Genomic DNA, 21780 nt, shown 5'->3' with positions numbered 1-21780 from the left:
TCTCTATATGAGAAATTCACTAATACCCCCCCACAGAAAACCTGCAGACTAAGCGAATTTCTATTTGTCTGAATTGATTTTAAAATAAATCTATTTAAACAACATTAGGTTTAACAAGTACCTAGGTTTGCTGCTACAAGGGACAAGGAAGTGTGATTTTTAGTAAAATATTAATCGCTTAGTATAAAATAAATAAATTTGCCAAGTTTGATAAAAATACAGGGTGAGTCACTACTGAATGCATTAATGAATGCACAGCTTATTCTAATCATCAAACGGAACCAGAAAATGTATATAAACCCTGGTCTGATCTTTACCGTTTAGCTGTTATGGCTTCATTTGTGATTTTTTCAAATAACAGGACTTTTCACTGTTAATTTGACGTTATCAGCCAAACCCACGTTTGAAATTTATTAAAACTGGTATCATTTGAAAGAGGGTTAAATTTACTGCAAATTAAACACAATACCAAAGTAACAACTCTTCATACAATGGTTTGCAAATAGCTTCAAATGCAAAATTGATTTTTATTAAAAATTCTGTATAAATTTTATAGCTAAAGAAAGTCAGTAAAATGTTTGATATTCTAATATTCAACTAACTAAAAAACTTCCTTATTTATCTAGCTTTAAAATGGTATATTAACATTAGGGGGTTATGTGGGTAAAAAATGCAGCTTTTCGTTAAAAACGTGAGGAAGGCGCAGCATTTGGATTCATGGCGTTAATGCTAAATTACCAAACAAATAACTGTATACCTTTAATTTCATTATTAAATAAATCAGTTTACCTAATCTGATGATTGATAATTAGAAATGTAGCAATTATAAACTTATCCCTAGCTAAAACAAACAAAATATTCAAATGGGTTCTATTTTAACATATTAATAAAATCTGAAAAACCCTCATTAGGTACATTAAGAAAAATATGGTAACATGGCTCTTAGTCGTCCTTATATTTCAAAAGAAGATTTTCCGAATTCCCACCATTTGCCCAAGTAAAGAAAGTAAACAGAAATAATTTTCAATTATATTGTGGGTTACCAAAAAATTTATTATCGACATTGAAAACTCATAAGAGAAGTAATTTGGGTCACACAATTCACCAAAAGTAATGTAGGTCACACATCAGATCCTCAGATTTTGTGACCCAAATTACGGTGACCGACATTAGCATTTTCACTCTCGTCATTGCGTTAATGGCGTTATCATGGCGTTAATGCTAAAATACAGATTTTTAAAATTATAATGCTACAGAGAACTGCCGTGAACGCAGTCGCTGATATTCAAACAGAAGGCTTCCGTTTGGGGTGTCCCAATCATCATAGGTCAGTAGTCTACATCCTTACATTTTTTTTTAGTGCAGGCTCTAGAACTAAAATAGCCTCCTCTAAGATTTAAATTTAACCATCAGATACATCAGTTAGATCATCATGATTTCCTCAACTCGATGATGGAGAGAAATACTACTTTTAGGGACTGAACAATCAACATCTACCCAAAGGATAGTTTCCAACATTCACAACAAGCATTACTATGCTTCCGAAAATCTTCATGAGTCTTTCTGTCAAGTAGGATTTTAAGTGAATTTCTGCATTGGACTCATTAGGAATGTTTTTTTTACACTTTTTAATTAAATGGCGACCATACAAAGTAGGTATTTTAAGCCAAGTGTTAATGGAGATGAGTGTAGGATGAGTGGCGCGATCTTGTAGTCTTGTTAGAAACAGGCTTATTGGACATTATCTTAACCTAAAATTCCTTAAATGGCATCCAGTACTTGGAATTCCTGACAGACTTGTTACCATTGCTCCTTGAAGGCTTGCCGTTGCAGTTGTGTCAGCGTACCGTCTTCAACGCACCCCCACACTACAATGTCGAGGTCCGAAATCATATTAATGATGTTATAATAAAGGATAACACAAGTTTTGTTTAATAGATGGAAGTTCCCCATTTATGTGTTTACTGTGTAATGTCAGTCAAGTTACCTGCATTACTTGTAATTTGGGTCACTTTTGAAATGGTGGGTCACAAGATGTTTGTTGGCATATAAATAAAATCGCTAACTTTAATGGTAGGGCCTAATTTTTAAGTTAAAAATTATACTTTAAAGTAGGCCTATATTTTTTAAAGAAAAAAATATTGCAGCCTATAATTTGTATTGTGAGTTAGATAAAGAATATAGAAGGATCCTGAAATCATTACCGCAATTTTTTTAGAGTTTTATTTGGGTTTTTTTACACCTTGTATATTTATAGAAACCACATTTCTCACAATTTGGTATTATTGGGTACCTATCTAAAAAGCTATTGGAGTCATCATTTGCATAATTCATTGTAGATATCCATGTCAAAACTTAGGATTATTTTTGTGACCCAGATTACACAAAATCCAGAGGTCTCTTCTCTTCTAGCAATGATAAAGGTTATTAATCAATTTTAGAGACAATAAGATCAGTTTTATGAACTACAAAGGCTAACAATTAGAAAAAAATAGACTTAGTTACTATTGGTGAGTATTAATTTTCTCAGATATAGGGGACAGCAATTGTCCTGTTTTCAAGCTTTTACCCAAAGACACCCTTCAGACAGATAATACTTTGATAATTGGGAATAACAACGGCAAGACTGTTAATCCAAAGCCAAGTAAAGACCAACCATCCCTTTCTGCCAAATCTAGTACTTCTTCTAGTATACGACGGCTAATGGAAGTGGAGTTGAAGAGACTGGAAAAAAATCAGCAATTGGAAAGAGCCCAAGAAGAAAGATAAATGGAGCGACAGCGACAAGTTGAAGAAATGGAATGACAAATGGAAAAAATGAAGCATCAACGACAGATGGAAGCCAGAGAACTAGAGCGGCAAAAACATCTGAGTTACTGACGGCGAGAGCTGAGCATGAGTCTGCTTCAGTGTGTGGTAGTCAGCAGTCCAGCTGCCCTAGTAATCAATCTGAAAGCAAGGTAGGAGTTAGGCCTAGTATAAATCTCAATGTAAATCTCTGGATGTACATGATGATGTCAAAGAAACAATTGGAGAAATAGCAAATTGGTTTTTAAAAAATGGCTTACTTTTGAATGAAGATAAAACTAGTGTTTTAATTTTCAAATTGAGAAATTCAACCACTGGAACAGAAACTACTGCCTCGCCCACAAATGTAGTAAAGTTTTTAGGGATATATTTGGATAGTAAACTACAATGGACAGAACATATTAATTTTCTAAACAAAAAACTTAGTCCAACAAGATATGCTTTAAGTGTTTTAATTCAGGTTACCTCCTTGGAAGTATGTAAAAATGTTTATTATGCTTATGTGTACTCTATTTTAAGCTATGGTATTACATTATGGGGGACAGCCACAGATGTCCACAAAGTTTTTAAAAAACAAAAGTCAATAATCAGAACTCTTGCAAATTGCCCCAAAAAAACATCATGTAGACAATTGTTTCGAAATTTTAAAATTTTAACTCTAACTTCAATATACGTTTTTGAAATTTTAAAAATGGTTCATGGAAATCCTGGTATGTTTCAAAATTATCTTAGTAATCACTCATATAATACCCGAAGACAAGACATTTTTCAATACCCCACTCATAATTTAAAAAAAATATGAAACAAGTCCTCTCTATATGGGGTTAACAATTTACAATAAAATTCCAAACTCCTTAAAGCAATTAAACTTAGCAAAATTTACAGGCAAAATCAAAACAGTTTTAGTAGAAAAAGCATATTACACTCTTGAGGAATTTTTCAACGACTCCTGGTAACAGACACCCAATCTCTCATCAACCTCTCCTAACATTTAAACAGTTCCACCATGCTGTAGCTTTGTAGGGGTAACTTACTGGCTAAATCCTAGGTTTTTTATATACCTATTTAGATTTCCTTATTTATTAGAAACCTTGACAATGTACCTGTCTGTGTATTACATTTGTAATAACTTTAACAGATGTTATGTGCAATAAAGAATTGTCATTTGTCATTTGTCGTTTGTAAATTGTTGAAAAATGAGTCCGTGTCCATCACCGTCTCCACACCAACAAAATGGAAAAACAGTCCCCTCAAGCTGATAATGACAAAATACCCAAATCAAGTAAACACTAAAAGTCCTGATGAAGAGAAACAAGTTATTGATTATCACGTTGATGGTACGAAAATTTACCAGATTTTACTCAGAGTTTGTCCTGTCACTTTGTATGGTCTAAGTTGTCAGCTTGATACATTTGCATTATTGGATGATAGTTCAACCGCGTCACTGCTCGATTCCCGATCAGCGGAAAATCTCGGTGTTAAGCGAATGGTGTCTCATTTAATGATGGCTTGCTCCCGATCTTTTGAACCCTCTGCCAGCGGTACTTCTCAAATTAAGATTACAGAAATTTGCAATTGCGGGTGACATAAAATAAATGTTTCATTAACTGCGTATATCAGAAAAGAAGATGTTGATTCATAAAGGTTCTATGGAGAGAAGATCCGAACAACAAACCAGATACCTACAACATGGAAGCTATGCTATTTTGATCAACTTGTTCCCCCAGTACTGCCTTGTATGTAGTAAATAGCAACGCCAAGAGATTCCTACATTTACCCAGAAACAAGCAAAGCAATCCTCTCCAGTATTCATATGGACGATCTACTAGACCCTACTGACACAGAAGAAGAAGCTAGACTTAGAACACAACAGATAACCGAAATTCACAAGTCCGGAGGTTTTGAAATCTGTAACTGGTTGCCAAATTCAAAAGATATTTTACTTGAAACATCCAAAGAATTTGGATATTAATTTCAATTATTTTGATTTTGTTTACTTTTGTATTGTCTGAATTCCATTGCAAATCCAATCCTTTCTTTTGTAATAGTTGACATTATTTTCTACAGTTGGCTTTCTTTTAGTGTTGTTAGCACTGGACGGTACCAAATTTGTTAAATAACTTAAATGAAAGTATATAAAATATCATCATAAACTTTTTTGTACGAAGCTAAAGTAAGATGTAGTTAGTTTATTTTATGCATAAAGGATATAAAATTATTAACAGTGCAAAACTCACTTACCCGTTCTTCGTCCTCAGTTCTGTCATCCATTATTCAACACAAACCAACCAAATACAATGCAGTGAATTCTAAAGTTTGGATATCTAAGGACTCTACACAATTAGAGACCTTTAAATATGTATTTGCTTAAGTTAAAAGGGCTCTGGACCTGAAAAAAATATACATGGTTAAGTAATTAAAATTGGGTGATCCTAATGTTTTTTCAAATAGCATTAAATTCTATTAATGATTTTTTTAAATTGATGATAGGGTGTTCTATCCTCAGGAATGCAAGTAAGTCAAAGGAAAATCATAAAAGAGATAACTCTTGGGTAATGTCAAACACGTGGGTACCTAGTAAAAATAACCCCGCTGCAGCAGACCTGCAGACTAAGCAAATTTCCATTTACCTGGGATTTCTACTGAAATATACCCTGAAAATTGTCAGATTTATTTCCTACTAGCAGAGTATCCGTCCTTCGTACGGGGTTGGTATATAAGTATAAAATGCTTATAGCAGTTATACTCAAGCTGTGTGTTTACAATGGGGGTGGACACAGTTTGATAAAGTTTGGTTCTTTAAATTTACAGTATGCTATAGTAAATAGTATAACACATCTACCATAGCTGTAATCCTATACCACTGCACCTAAACAATAGAAGAAAATTAATTATCAAACATTCGCACAATATCACAAATGACTAATTAAATTAAAAACATAACTGCATGTAAACAATCTTACTCCGACAGTTCTCATAATGTGTCACAGCTTTTAGTTGCTGCTTAGTTCAAATTATCTGTTGTCATAAATGCAAAAAGATAATAGTGCTGCACCCTGTTCGTAAACGTTATAACCTTATAATGCTATTGATATCATAGAACCAACTTGTTTAGTTGAAACAGCTGACTAAATTCTTTAATTCCTTTTAAATATGAATACTCATGAGGTTAACATGGGGAACTACGGAGCCACTGGGGTAGAGCCCAAAAGGATTTTTGAGATAAGAATATGCCTATATGTTAATCGGGAATGTGAGCTATCATCATGCCAAATTTCAGCCCAATCTGTCCAGTAGTTAATGTGTGATTGAACTTCAAACAAACAAATACACAAACTTTCACATTTACATAATACCAGCAGAGTACCCGTCCTTCGTATGGGGTTGGCATATAAGTTTAAATTGCTTATTGCAGTTATACTCAAGCTTTGCGTTTGCAATGGGGGAGGACAAAGTTTGATAAAATTTGATTCTTTAAATTGACGGTATACTATGGTATTACACATCTACCATAGCCATAATGTTCTACCTCTTCACTTGAACAATAAAGAAAAATAAAGTATTACAAATTTAAAAAATCACAAATTATTCATGACATTAAAAACATAAACATAACTGTAAACAATCCTACTTTGACAGTTTTCATTGCGTATCACAGTTGTTTGTTGCTGCTTAGTTCAAATTAGCTGTTTACATAAATGCAAAAAAAATATAGTGCTGCACCCTGTTGGTAAATCTTATAACTTTTTAATGCTTTTGTATATCATAGAACCAACTTTTTTAGTTGAAACAGCAGACTAAATTCTTTAATTCCCTTTAAATATGAGTACTCATAAGGTGAACATGGGGAACTACAGAGCCACTGGGGCGGAGCCCGAAGGGATTTTTGAGATAAGAATATGCCTATATGTTAATCGGGAATGTGAGCTATCATCATGCCAAATTTCAGCCCAATCCATCCAGTGGTTTATACGTGATTGACCTTCAAACACACAAACTTTCACATTTATAATATTAGTAAGATTTAAAAAACATTAATTTTAATGAGTACTAGGTTTGCTGCTACAGGGAAGGTATTGAGGTGTGTTTTATTGACATATTGATAGCTTAGTATGAAATAAATATAATGGGAAAAAATTGATTAAAATATATTCATAAACAAGCAAACTACAACAGGTTATTTTTTTATTCACCATAAGAATAACATGGGAATTTAAAAATTTACATTTTTTTAAATCATCTCCATAACAGATACTTACTTACTTACTTGTAATACTTGTAGTTTCCGTCCGTAGTCCATGGCAGGAATTGGACAGGTCAATAGGTTAAGGTACACTAATAATAAAAAATAACTTATAGGCTACCGTTAATAAGAAAATCACATCCTAGGCCAGGCCAAAGGGATCTGTTTTGTGAAATTTAGATATCCTTCCACATCATAAAAGCCATTTTTGGTCAGGAAAGATTTGATTTCTGTTTTGAATTTTGAGATTTTTTGAATGTTTTGAAGTTGTTTTGGCAGTGCCTGAAAAAGTTTTAAACCGGAATAATGAGGTTTTTGTTCAAACAATTTTAGTCTGTGTTGTTGAGCATGGATTCCTTTGTTTCTAGTGTTGTATTTGTGATCTATGAAATGAGGTTGAATGTTTTGTGATTTTATGTATACTACTGCTTCGTAGATGACTATGCAAGGGACAGTCAAGAGTCCAAGCTGGATTAATGCATCTCTGCAGCTGGCATCTGGTGGCATGCTTAGGATGGTCCTTATTGCTTTTTTTTTGCCAGACAAAAACTGTTTCCAAATTCTTTTTGGTGGAAGAACCCCACAAAATGATAGAATATGAAATGTACTGCTCGAACAGTCCGTGATAGACGAGCCTGGACAGAGCATCACTGCCGTATGACCTCATCCTACGTAGAATGAATAATCCGAGCAAGCGACCTCTCTAATCCATAAATGTGCTCGCCCCATCCGAGTCTATCATCCAGCCTCACCCCTAAGAAATCAGCTGTTTTTGATTGTTCAATTTGATTCCCTCCTATAAATAGGTTTGGAGTCCTATTATTTTTGGAATTTTGCTTTTGTGCTGTTTGAAAACACAAATAGGCTAGTTCGTTTTTTGGGAATTTAAACTAAGTTTGTTTGCTTCAAAAAATTTAGAAAGATCTGAAATTTTTTCATTTGCTTCGCCCTTTAGAGTCTCAACATCCTTACCCTTCATGACCAATGTTGTATCATCGGCAAAGAGGTAGACATCAGACTCTGGAATCGCGTTGGTGATGTCATTAATGTAAACCAAGAATAGGAGAGGTCCTAAGACGGATCCTTGAGGAACTCCGCTTGTGATTTTTTGAGGAGTCGACATGACATTTTTAATTTTGATTTGATTTTCCTCTAATTTCAGTAATTTGGTATCGGTTTGTCATGTACGACTCAATCCATTTGAAAACAATTCCGGAAATGCCAATTGAAGCCAATTTTTCCAAAAGAATGATGATCGACACAGTCGAATGCTTTTGACAACTCGGCGAAGCAACCCACCACTGTCTCGCCAGCCTCAACCGCATCGATACAATCATTAACAAAATCAATGAGAGCCAATTTTGTAGATCTGTTTTTTTCTGAAACCATATTGTCTATTACAGACAATATTGTTTACTTCAATGAATTCAGTAAGTTGCTCCGAAACTACTTTTTCAATTAATTTTGAGACTGACGGAAGAAGCGAGACTGGACGATAGTTGCCCGGATCGGTTCTGTCCGCCTTTTTGAAAAGAGGTTTGACTTTAGCTATTTTGCATTTTTCAAGGAAAAATCCAATTTTTAAGGAAAAATTTATTATGTGAGTCAACGGCAGTAAAATCTCAGATTTGCAAAATTACAGTGTGTGCATGCTGATTTCATCGATTCCACTAGATTTTTTAGATTCCATTTTGGAGAGGATATCATCAAGTTTTTGAGGTGTGATCTTAGAAAAATCGGTCATTTTGCAGACTGTATTATCTTTGATAGGAAAACCTGAGACTTGGAAGCCTAGGTGGTTGCCATTTACAAGGTTTGATAGGTTTGCAAAATATGTGTTAAATGTTTCTGCGACTTGGCAAGGATCCTCTATGGTTCTGTCATTTATTTTCAAGCTTATATTGGTGCTATTATCTTTTTTCTGTGTTCTTAAGCTGTTAATCACATTCCAAGAGGCCTTTGATTTATTTATTGGGTTATGCTCTCTTGAGCCCAATTTAACTTTCCTATTTGGATTTTTTTCCCATAATTGTCTTTGAGTTCTATGTATTTCTTCTTATCATGGGCTGATTTTGTAAGCTTCCATATTGAGTATTGCTGGAACATATCCTCCTTCGACTTTTGAATGTCCGCTGTCATCCACTTGGACCTTTTCATATTTCCTGTTTTTATTTCATTTTTAACTAGTGGACAGCTAATATCAAAGTGATACTTTAACGTATCAATAAAGCTATTATACATCTCGTTGACATCATTTGCCAAGTACACAGAATTCCAGTTTTCATATTTAAGTCTAAATTTTAATTCTCTAAGATTTTCTGTAGTTATGTTTCTCTTTTCTATCGTTGTTTGATTTGAATAGTGTCTATTAGAATCATCTGAACATTTATTTTAATGGAAATGGCACGGTGATCAGAGATATGAGGTTCAATTGTTGAAGCATGCGATGGTCTAAAATTTGTGAGGAAATTGTCTATACAAGTGCTAGAGGTCTCTGTAATTCTAGTAGGCTCTGTTATATTTGGTCTCAAGTTAAAACTTTCTATTTCATTAAGGAATCTATGATAACTATTGTCTTTCTTTAATAAATCTATATTGAAGTCTGATCCTACAATTATATGCCTGTCTTTTGTATCCAAATGCATTAAATATTCATTGAGTTTGTTGAAATATTCATCTAGGTTATTCTGGTATGGAGATCTATAAATTGATGCAACAGTAAAAAATTCTTTATTTATGGTAAAATTTATTTTGGAACATTCAAAAACTGTTTCTTTGATAAGGTTATTGCCAATTGTTGTTGGTTTAATATTTTCTATAATATCACAGTGTATGTTTTTAAATATAGGCCTATTTTCCACCTAGGCCCCTATCTGTTCTGCCATATCCAGCTAGAAATTCATAATTTGATATGTTTAGTGCGCTTAGGCTCACACCTGGTCTAATCCATTCTCGTTGATTAAAAATAAACCAGATTTTTCTGAGAGCAAAAACTGTTCAATAATTTCAATTTTTTTTAATGTTGTCACAATCCTTTGGCCTAGTTGTGTTAATATTTATGTTTTTTCTTGGTTTAGGCTGGTTTCCAAGTTTTTTGAGGACTTGTCACAGCCTACTGTTTCAATGTACAGTAAAACTAAATTGCACAATAGATCCTTCCCTTTATCGTTTAGGTGCAGCCCCTGCTCCGTATAGCAGCAATCAAGCAAACTATTTAAGCCTATGTACGGAAAGTATTTTTCTAAGCAGAAATCGAAGATTTTTTTGTTTTGTTTCTTTATTAGTTAATTTTTTGTCTTATCATCCATCCGAAGAGGTGTTTCAACAATCAAAATCTGCTTTGGGTCAATGCCTTTTTGTTCTAGGTCTTTCAAATTGTTTAAGACTGTTTCAATTGATTGGACAGAAACATCATTCGTCCCACCTACTATGACAAACATATCATTCTTCCCAATAGGCCTGTTTGCCAGCTCGTCTTTGAGATCGATAAGGACTTTGTCTAGGGGCGCTCCTGGAAGAACAGTATTTTGTACTCTGTATAGGCTTATCTGTTTAGCCTACTTCCGCACCCTCTTGCATGGCTGTCACCAAAAAGCAACAGCCTTGGCTTGACGGAATTTTCCCCAGAAACCTTATTCAGCTGTTTAGGCCTAGGCCCGAGACCTTTAGTTAAATTAACACTAGAGTTCTTATTTTTAGGGTCACTATCTGGCCTACTATCAATCAACTTTTTCCGCAGCTTGCCCCGTCCCTGTCAATACCTCAAACGAGTTTGAAACAGACAGCGACAGGTCAGGTCCCGGAACCTTTGCTTTGCTTCCCTTATTCTCAAATTTCTTTGAGACTAAGTGAGCCCTACTTTACCCCTCCTAACCATCACATTCCAGCCGCAATTTTTTTTATGTTTCGCTTGGTCCCTTCAACCCTAGGACTAGTTTGTCTCTTAACTGTATTAGTTCAGTTTCCTTTAGGTTGAGTTGCTCTTGCAGAGCTTTTTTCTGCCAGCAATGCTTCCTCTAGTTTGACAGCCTCGTCAAGTTCATCTTTGATTACCCTATAAGGGATGTTGCTATTGATACTTTTGTATATATTAATGCAAGGTGGACAAGCATAGTTGTCTTTAGCTTTTATTAGTTTGAAGATTGATTTCCTTACGCCGCTACACAAAGGATCAGAGTGCACCCATTTGTTGCATATTTCACATGCAACAGAGTTAGATTCTTCATCAATAATTAATTTACTGCAGGAAGTGCATGTTTCGTGTTGAATTTGTGTTTGTGTGGAGGTTGGCATGTTGTTTCGAAAAATGAAGAAATGTTGTATGAAAAATTTTGACAAAATGGTTTCTAGGACATGCCTGCCGAGCAAAGACTAATAGTGATGAGTTGAAAAGTTAAAACTATCTTACTTTGAGTTGATGCCGATTAGTCTGTAAAAAAGAAGCTATTTTTCATTTAAACATTGTGGTCTCAAAAGAAAAGGAATATGTAAAAAACTGGGATAAATGGAAAAGTAGATATCGGTATGGCCCCTCAACGGTGTAGTAGACCTGATCAAAATGGCCGGCCGGTGGTTTCTTCCTTTGCACTGGCAGCGCCGATGAGAAGTTCTTCGTTCTTCATTAATTGAGACTTTCCGATAAAAACTTATACTTTCCAGACAATCAGAATTACTTTAAAAACGGTATACTCTTATATTAGTGTTCGAAAAATTGGTAGAAACTGTTAAATTTATTAAATTAATGTGGACTGGTACGTGCAGCAATTAGTCGTCACTCGGCAGGGCTGCCAACCTCTATAGGCATACAACAAAATATAACAACAATATAAACAAAATTGTTTCTTTTTTTGAGCTCTACAATATGGTTGGAAAGGAAATTGTGAAATTTTGTGTTTTTAGGGTAGAAAATGCCCGAAAACCCAATTTTCACCCCATAAACCCCTGTTCCCAAAGTCCGATCATGCTGGTTCGTGAACTCATTCAAATAAACGTAAGTTTACACGATTTTACCAAATTTCATCAAAATCTGATCACTTTTGCTCGAGTTATTGCGCTAACGGACACATATCTATATATATATAAGGCAAAGCCCTCACTGACTGACTCACTCACTCATCACTAATTCTCCCACTTCCCATTTACCTAGGAGGCTGAAATTCGGTACACCGATTCTTTGGGCATTAAATAGGACAACTAAGTAGTTTATATTCTGATCGGGCTTTCGGGCTCCGCCCCAGTGGCTCTGGGGTTTCCCATGTTAACCTTATGATTTTTAATATTTAAAAGGAATTAATGAATCTTAACAGCTGTTTTAATTAAACAAGTTGGTTCTGTTCTATGATGTTCAATAGCATTAAAGTTACAAGGATTACCAACAGGGTGCAGCACTATTACCGGTATTTTTTTAATTGATGACAACAGCTAATTTGCAACCAAAAGGTGAGTGAGCGTAGCGAACGAACTTCAACCTGGAGGCGAGTTAGCGTAGTGAACGAGCTAACCTGAAGGCAAGTGAGCGCAGCGAACGAGCTCCAACCTAAAGGTGAGTAAGCGTAGCGAACTCACTCCAACCAGGATGTGATTGAGCCATGCGAATACTTATGAAGTTAAACGGGGCAAAGCCCGCGGGTACAGCTAGTCTATATATAAAAGGCAAAGCCCTCACTGACTCACTCATCACTAATTCTCCCACTTCCCATTTACCTAGGAGGCTGAAATTTGTTACACTGATTCTTTAGGCATTAAAAAGGAAAACTAAGTTGTTTTTATTCTGATCTGACTCTCGGGCTCCGCCCCAGTGACTCTGGAGTTTCCCATGTTAACCTTATGAGTACTCATATTTAAATGGAATTAATGAATCTTGACAACTGTTTAAATTATACAAGTTGGTTCTGTTCTATGATGTCCAATAGCATTAAAGTTACAAGGATTACCAACAGGGTGCAGCACTATTATTTTATTTAACTTATGACAACAGCTAATTTGCAACCAAAAGGTGAGTGAGCGTAGCGAACAAACTTCAACCTGGTTTCGAGTTAGCGTAGCGAACGAGCTCCAACATAAAGGTGAGTGAGCGTAGCGAACGAACTTCAACAAGGACGTGATTGAGCCATGCGAACAAGCTCACTTATAAAGTTAAACGGGGCGAAGCCCGCGGGTACAGATAGTATATATATATCTTACTAATATTATAAATCTGAAAGTTTGTGAGTTTGTGTGTATGTTTGTGTGTGTGTTTGTTGCTCAATCACGCATAAACTACTGGACGGATTGGGCTGAAATTTGGCATGATGATAGCTCACATTCCCGATTAACATAAAAGCATATTCTTATCTCAAAAACCCTTTCGGGCTCCGCCCCAGTGGCTCTGTAGTTCCCCAAGTTAATCTTATGATCTTTCATATTTAAAAGGAATTAATGAATCTTAACAGCTGTTTCAATTAAACAAGTTGGTTCTGTTCTATGATGTGCAATAGCACAAAAGTTACAAGGATTACCAACAGGGTGCAGCACTATTAATTGTTTTTAAATTTATGACAACAGCTAATTTCCAACCAAAAGGTGAGTGAGCGTAGCGAACGAACTTCAACCTGGACGTGAATGAGCCATGCGAATACTTATGAAGTTAAACGGGGCGAAGCCCGCGAGTACAGCTAGGTGTATATATATATATATATGAATTTGTACGGATGGTGTTTTTGACCTCTGGGGACCTTAAAACAAAATACCCCTGCCGCAGCAAACCTGCAGACTAAGCGAATTTCCATTTACCTGACTGGATTTTAAATTCTTCAATGTTAAATATTAAAACATAAAAACCTTTATCAAAGTACTGTATTATAAACAATAAAAGGGATGACTTTTTTAATTTATGACAACAGCTAATTTGCAACCAAAAGTTGAGTGAGCGTAGCGAACGAACATCAACCTGGAGGCGAGTAAGCGTAGTGAACGAGCTAACCTGAAAACAAGTGAGCGCAGCGAACGATTTCCAACCTGAAGGTAGTGAGCGTAGCGAACAAACTTCAACCAGGACGTGACTGAGCCATGAGAATACTTATGAAGTTAAGCGGGGCAAAGCCCGCGGGTACAGCTAGTATATATATATATGAATTTGATAGGATGGTGTTTTTGACCTCTGGGGACCTCAAAACAAAATACCCCTGCCGCAGCAAACCTGCAGACTAAGCGAATTTCCATTTACCTGACTGGATTTACACTAAAATGTCTCTTTAAAAATATCACATTTCCCTGTTTCAATAATATTAGTTTAACGAGTACTTAGGTTTGCTGCAACAGGGAGGGTAAAAAGGTATATTTTTGTAAAATAGTTTAGTATAAAATGAATGCATTTTCCAAATTTGATCTAAACATGTTCATAAATAAGCAAACTACAGCAGTTTACTTATTCTCCATAAGAATAACATGGGAATTTTAAATTTACAGATTTTTGGAATTTTCTATTTAACCATTAGGCGCATAATAACGCTTTAATATACTAAATTATTTGGTTTTTAAGGTCTACAAAATGGTTTGGAAAGCAATTGCTAAATTTTAAGTTTTTAGGGTCAAAAATGGGAAAAACCAATTTTTACCCCATAAAACCCTGTTCCCATAGTCCGATCATGCCGGTTGGCGAACTCGTTCAAATAAACGTAGGTTTACACGTTTGTACCAAATTTCATCAAAATCGGATGATTTTTGCTTGAGTTATCGCGCTAACGGACACATTTTTAAATATATTTATATGAATTTGAACGGATTTTTTGTCTCTAGGGATCTCTAAACGAAAAATTAAATCGGTCCCGGGTCCAGGTCTTACCATAAGTACTACGGTAATAGCTTATTCCCTATAAGGGAAATTAGCTAAAAGTAAATCGGTCCCGGGTCTAGGTCTTACCATGAGACCTATGGTAATAGCTCAAATTACCATATTTGAAGTTATTTTATTTTAACTTATGTTCCCTATAAGTTATGGGAAATTCGCTAAAATTGAGGGTTGATTTAGAATGTATAATATTTCTGACATCATGTATCCTTTGGATGATTACAAATGCACACATCCATAGTTCACATTACCGAAGAGTTGGAAAGGTTTTGTGGTGTTCACTTCAAAATCTCTGAGCAGCACATGTAGACAGCAGAGAATCCCGAGTTCAAAAGGACCACACGAACACCATCAAAATCTTGAAATGGGAATTCTCATGTTGAATGATATTTAGAATACTTAAATGTTCATTAATATGTGTCTTACATCAAGTAACATTCCTTTTACATTATGAAACAATTATCCCAAAATGTATACCATTTATACTAGCTGTTACCCATTGGCTTCACCCCGTTTTACTTCATAAGTATGATTAATAAAACTATTGATTGATTACGTTAAGCTGGAATAAACAAAACAGAATACAGTAATACAAACAAATAATCACACCTAATTTTAATAAGGTAAACAATTGAAAGAATAACAAACAAATAGTACTACAGCTTAGGTATTTTTAACATAAGTATATGGAAAGTCCCCTTTAGAAAGGAAACGACCTTAAAGGGCAGTTTATGAAAAAAATGGATAGTTTTGCACAAGATTTCTCTTCATGACGAACGTTTTAAGTATATGGTTTATGGGAGGTGTGACTTTCAGTTTTTTTCAAAAGTTCATGTTATTTGGGATTTATATATGGATTTTTTCACTTCTATTTAAAATGCATATCTTCAATTTAGGGAACGAAGACAAGGTGTTTGAGCTTCCACCATATTGTTAAAGTAACCTTCTAAAAATCCCTTCCCTTGGCCCGTCAGGGCTTGGGGATGCTTAAAGTGTAACAATCAGTGTTTTTACAAAACTCATGCGACAGGGACGCGTAAAGCGTCCTCCGACCGTTTTTTTCAATTGAATTTGTTCATTTATACAGTCCGCTATTTTCTTATTTGTAATTTTTTTTCTCGATTCAATTAAATATATTTTTAATTCCAAACTGGTAACATCGTTTCTGTCTTTGTACTAGGTTGTTTTAAATATTAAATTCAGCATAACCAGTGAACAACTAAATCGGTGTCTTTAATTTGTCCACCGATAACTTTAATAACTACCCAGCTATCAGCGCACCAACCACAAGGAAAAGCAAGATATCCCTGTAGATAACAAGATAACAGTATCGTACAAGGAAGAAAACCAACCGCGTTTGGAGGACTCCAAGCAGGGGCCTTCCACTGCAGTGGAAAAAGTCACCGATAAAATATTGTCCTTGCTCCTATTTGTTCTGAAATAAATGTCGATATTTTTTTATTGTACACTAATTGGGCTTACATGTAAAGTATTTAAACTTAATTTACTTATATAGTCTACCTTCAATAAACGCGTACTTTCAATAATAAAATGTGAAAATCTGGCAAAAACATGTTTTTTTACAAAAATGTGATATTTTTGTATTTTTGGAGTGCGTGTTTGTGTAATCGGCCTGTGGCCTGATGGGAACACCTGTTTTGAGTACTTTAGGAAGGCCGCGTAGTTTTGGTGCTGATGGGTTCATAATAGGTAGCCTAAATGGCGGATGTCATTTTCAGTGAATAATACCTTGCTGGAATTGATTAAAGTATTGATTTTTTTTTTTGTAACTGTTTGTAAACTTCATTGGCAGTAATAAACTCATCAACTTTAGCGATATAATCCTATTTCCGAATTTCCCATATAGGGAATAAGCTATTACCGTAGTACTCATGGTAAGACCTGGACCCAGGACCGATTTACTTTTTCGTTTTGAGGTCCCTAGAGGCCAAAAACACCATCCATTCAAATTCATATATAAAGGCTAGGCTATATAATATGTGTCCGTTAGCACGATAACTAGAGCAAAAATGATCTGATTTTGATGAAATTTGGTATAAAAGTGTACACCTAGATTTATTTGAACGAGTTTGCGAACCAGCATGATCGGACTATGGGAACGGGGGTTTATGGGGGGTTTTATGGGATAAAAATAGGTTTATCCCATTGCTTTCCAAACCATTTTGTAGAGCTTAAAAAAACAAATAATTTAGTATATATTGAAGCGTTCTTATGCGCCTAATGGTTACAGCGAAAATCCAAAAAAAATTTAAATCTAAAATTCTTATGTTATTCCTATGGAGAATAAGTCAACAGTTGTAGTTTGCTTGTTTATGAACATATTTAGTTCCACGTATCCCAGCGTACTCGCCATCTTGAGAAGGTAAAGTTTGGTACCACTGAACATCTAACACTGATCTTGAGTAAGATTCGTCACCTACTACAAAATGTTTGTATGTTTCCCACTCATTAGCAATTATATGTACAACTTGCAAGCGGATTTCCCCATGATTATTCTGGTGGCCGTAGAGAATAAATTATATTGATCAAAACAATAAGTTTCCGTTCCCTACTATGGGTATTATTTCACACTCCATACTCAAACTTAAACTCAATTACTACTTTCCTTCAGATCACTTTGCAGGAAAACTAAAACATTTCATAAATAAGTTAACAAATACACTTTCCTTGATCAAAATCGTGTGTTTATAAACAGAAACTCCAGTTTAATAATTGCATACTTAAAGTGAGGTTATAAAAATAATAACAAATGTCTGACAATCATTAAACAGCTGATGAATAATTTATAAACTGCGTATTATATTCTTCAATAAGAATTGTATTGACTCGACCTTTAAAAGGCTGTAGGTCGTAGCCCTTAAAACGTGAATTCTAACGAAGTTCGGCAAATCTACACACTATCCCCTTTAATTTGAGACATAAATCTTGTAGATCGGTCCAGTAATTACTGAGAAAACAGTGTTACAACTGTGTATTAAATATATAGAGATATTTTGATCAAATTTGGAAAATACATTCATTTCTTACTAAACTATTAACATTTTATAACAAAAAATACTTGTTTACCCTCCCTGTGGCAGCAAACCTAAGTACTCGTTAAACTATTTCTATAGGTAATAAATGTGATATTTTTAAGGAGACATTTTTTAGTGTAAATCCAATCAGGCAAATGGACATTTGCTAAGTCTGCAGGTTTGCTTCGGGGTGGGTATTTGTACATTGTAACCATGGTAATTCCTTTATCGGCTTTGCAAAGCATAGCATCATGTTCCAAGACAATTTGTTTTTGATATTTTTGAGATTATTTTTTTCTTGCTTATGCGACCTCGTTAGATTATCAGAATTAGGGCTTTGTTTGTACTTTAATCTTAATTTACGTGATAAACATAACCTGGCTTCATTCCTACAGTCGTTGTCAGAGATTAATTTTATAGCTTAGCTACCTACTTCAGCGTTGATTAAGTTAGTTCACTGAACATGCCTCGCTTGTCAGTCATTGGTAGGGATCCCAGACGTCCTCATTTCCCCGGACACGTCCTCTTTTTGGGTACCAACATAAAAAACGTCCGGGGGATTTTTGGAAAACCTAAAAATGTCCGGGATTTAGACTGAAAAAATAAATAAATAAAATTATTCCTGGCCAAATAGTAGGCCTAGTATTAGTAATTGCTCTAATCATCAATCGCCCGGGATGAGAATGAAATTGGAAATTAACTTAAATTCAAATATTGTGTCATTGTACCTAGTAATTAAAAGTTTTGTTTCCTTTTGGGATCAAATTTTGTGTTTAAAGCTTAAGGCTGTTGGCAAAATTAACCCAGCTGTCTCTGTATCTGCTCACCAAACCACTTAGACCAGCGACTGGCACACCCCTGTTAGATAAGATAAGATAAAAAATCAATTGACACACGCTTTGCTTTATAATACCGTACTATAGTAGACAGCCGTTTCATAAGTTTCGAACAAAGCACTGCATAGTGATTCCATGTAGACGGTTTTGTAATTGTGTCTTCACCTCCACTGCTTAACATGTCTGAGACGTCTGCCTAAGTAAGTGGGCCACTCCCACACTTTTAATCAGATACTAAGTTAACTAGCCTAGCCCTGATCAAGATCATGGAACTTAATACATAGAGCTGTTTCCCAATGCCATAATCTTAAAGCTCAGCTATTGGTGAGACCTAGGGCCTAAAACTTATCCGCCTCCTGGATTAAAAACACTGGTCAAGCAAAAGTCCAAGGGTTGTTTTAAGGGCCATTTCTTTATGATAACGATCTATCATGAATAAGTTATTCCTGTGTGTCGGTTTATCGGAATGAACCCAAAGAAGAAAGAAAAATTTTGACGATTCCCTGTAGTGATGCACGATTGCGAGATGTTACAATCAAAACGTTTTGATTGTATTTTTGCTTAGCGAGAGGTTCTTACCTAGAGGTTTTATCGAGATGTTTGTGACGATTGTTTCGTTTCAGCACGGCTTCTCTTCTCTCGTATCTTGCATTCCGTCTGCTCCGCATTCTTCTAGAGAACCGAGAGGCGAGAGGTTTTAACGAGATGTTCGTGACGATTGTTTCATTTTAGTACGGCATCATCAATTAATTTAATCTTATTTCCATTGTATCTGCCGGGGAATGACCCCCAATAGGAGGTATATCTTACTTCAAAACCAAGGAAGGTTCATGGATATATTAGCCTACTTACTTTATCTACGGAATAGTGACTTAATACCACTCAATAAAACTATTGACAAGACGATATATTTTACAAACAAAATCGTGTTATATAACTTATCAGCAATTATATGTTTTGCATAATAGTCTACGATTCTATAGGAATCTAGAAAAAGAACAAACATCCTTGTCACAACTCTCATGAAATGTAGACAGTGATGCGGTGAACAGACATTTAGGCTTAACAAATGCAAACCTCTCGCTAAGCAATCGAAACAATCGATAAGCAGAACATCTCGAGAAGGAACATTTTGATCGTTCAAACATCTCACAATCGCGCATCACTAATTCCCTGGTCTCAACGACTATGAAGAGGACCTACGTAAAAGCTAGGTAGGTTTACCCAAGGTTTTAGGTTAGGTTTACAAGGCATTACTACTGTACCGGGAGCTGCAAGTCAAAGTTAGGTTATGAACTTACTGTTGTATCAAATGTAACTTATGCTTTTTCGAGCTAGGCTACATTGGACTTAAAATAACCTAAATTCCGTAAATAAAAATGGGTAAATATACAATCAAAGTACAAACTAAAACACACCCTGAGATATTTTCCATTGATTATTATTCTTTAAAATAATGATGGTTCGATTTTAGGTTGTTTACATTTGTTTATCAATGACCGTCACCGCACCGACTCAGCACAGGAGAGGAGACCTTGCCGTCAGCAGACCGTCACCGCCCTTTTTTTCGTCTGTCTAGAAACGGGACAGCGGAATTTGAAATCGGAACAACGCTTCCCCCACTACTGCGCTGTGCCGAACGCTTCCGAATCTTACCGAGCAGTGCCGAACTTAAACGTCAAATTCAATGCTGTCTGTCGCGTGGTCGCGTGGTGTACTCAATCGTTTTGGCTTGTCTTGTCAACAATGCATGTATGCCAGTGCTCAGTTTTGTGATAAGAGTTTTGTTAATCGGTGGGTTTTGTCTCGACACCTTCGTGAAATACACGAATTCATTGAGGGGGAAAAGTATAAGTATAAGTAAAAAATAAGTACTCATACTGTGAGTACTTATTTAGGCTACCTACGATACAAAAACCAATGATAGATTTTAAGGTACAATAAAAGAACGTGTTAAATGGTTTGCACTGTAACGTTTGCACTGTAAACAAAAAAACTATCACAACAGTTACAAACCAAAAAATAGAAACAAATAGGAAAATTGAAATAAATATGAAGAATAGGGTAATTTTTTTAACATATTTTATCGAAATTATAATCAGGTAAATGGTAATTCACTAAGTCTATAAATTTGCTGCGGAAGGGGGATTATATTGCTGTTTACACAAAAATAAAAATAAACCTCATAAAACTCAGGATAATGGCTTGGCAATGATTATAGAATCTTAATTATTTCCTATATCCATGAATGATTTCTTTTACAACGAATTCATTGCCTGTAAAATATTATTACAGCATTTCACAAATATTAGAACAGACTCAGTATAATAGATCATAAACATAAACCAATGGTGTAACTGATGAAATTATATTAACATATTGTTTGACAGCTCCATTTGAGTAATGTTAAATAATGTTTACATTCGGGCTAGTGACATCATTATTTTAAATTTATAATCCTTACCCCTCTCTGTTTTAATATTCGTGCAGTATTTAATATGTTTGAACCAGCTGTGTGGAGTGGAATTGTGAAATCAAAACTCATTTGACAGTTAGTTCTGCTTGTTTATATTTTTTAAACTTTCTAGGTTTGTTCTTTGTTACCATGGATATACCATCAATCAATATTTACTTTTAAATCTCTCACCTCAAATTTTTGAAAGCCCACTGGGCAGAGCCCTAGGACAATATCGAAGCGGGAATAGTTCTATATGTATCCTCGGAACTGTAGCTTCATGTGTGTGCAATTTGAGCCCAGTCGGTTCAGTAGTTTTTGCGTTATTGAGTAGTAGACAGACACACAAACACACACCATCTCATTTTTATATATTAGTACTAGCTGAGTCGTATCGCCTAAGTTATAGGTTTCCCCTAAGACAGACCGATGGAAAGAAAGTACCGTTACGTTTAATTTTCAAGATGATCTCGTTCGCATCGCTCAATCACGTCCTGGTTGAAGTTCGTTCGCTACGCTCACTCACCTTTGGGTTGGAGCTCGTTCGCTACGCTCACTCACCTTTAGGTTGGAGC

The 21780-nt window shown here is 35.3% G+C and overlaps 1 protein-coding gene across 4 annotated transcripts in view; it reads right to left on the bottom strand.

Moving 5' to 3' along the window:
* LOC128987878 (ribosomal RNA processing protein 36 homolog) overlaps positions 1-20307 on the bottom strand; it is a 34336-nt gene extending 14029 nt beyond the window's left edge. Inside the window, exons 1-3 of one of the 4 annotated variants that reach the window (XM_054408950.1) lie at positions 20169-20270; positions 18348-18508; positions 5050-5197 (exon numbers count right to left, since the gene is read on the bottom strand). In XM_054408950.1, the coding sequence (XP_054264925.1) occupies positions 5050-5079 (30 nt within the window). In that variant the 5' untranslated portion in view covers positions 5080-5197; positions 18348-18508; positions 20169-20270. The other 3 variants (XM_054408949.1, XM_054408951.1, XM_054408948.1) reach the window with 3 other exon arrangements.
* Positions 20308-21780: the final 1473 nt, after the last annotated feature.

This window comes from Macrosteles quadrilineatus, unplaced genomic scaffold (genome assembly GCF_028750875.1).
Source record: "Macrosteles quadrilineatus isolate MER2022 unplaced genomic scaffold, UCM_ALF_1.0 Scaffold_2__2_contigs__length_208266976, whole genome shotgun sequence".
Taxonomy (NCBI): domain Eukaryota; kingdom Metazoa; phylum Arthropoda; class Insecta; order Hemiptera; family Cicadellidae; genus Macrosteles; species Macrosteles quadrilineatus.
The sequence above is the reverse complement of the archived record's forward strand: the minus strand, read 5'-3'. Positions and strand labels throughout refer to the sequence as shown.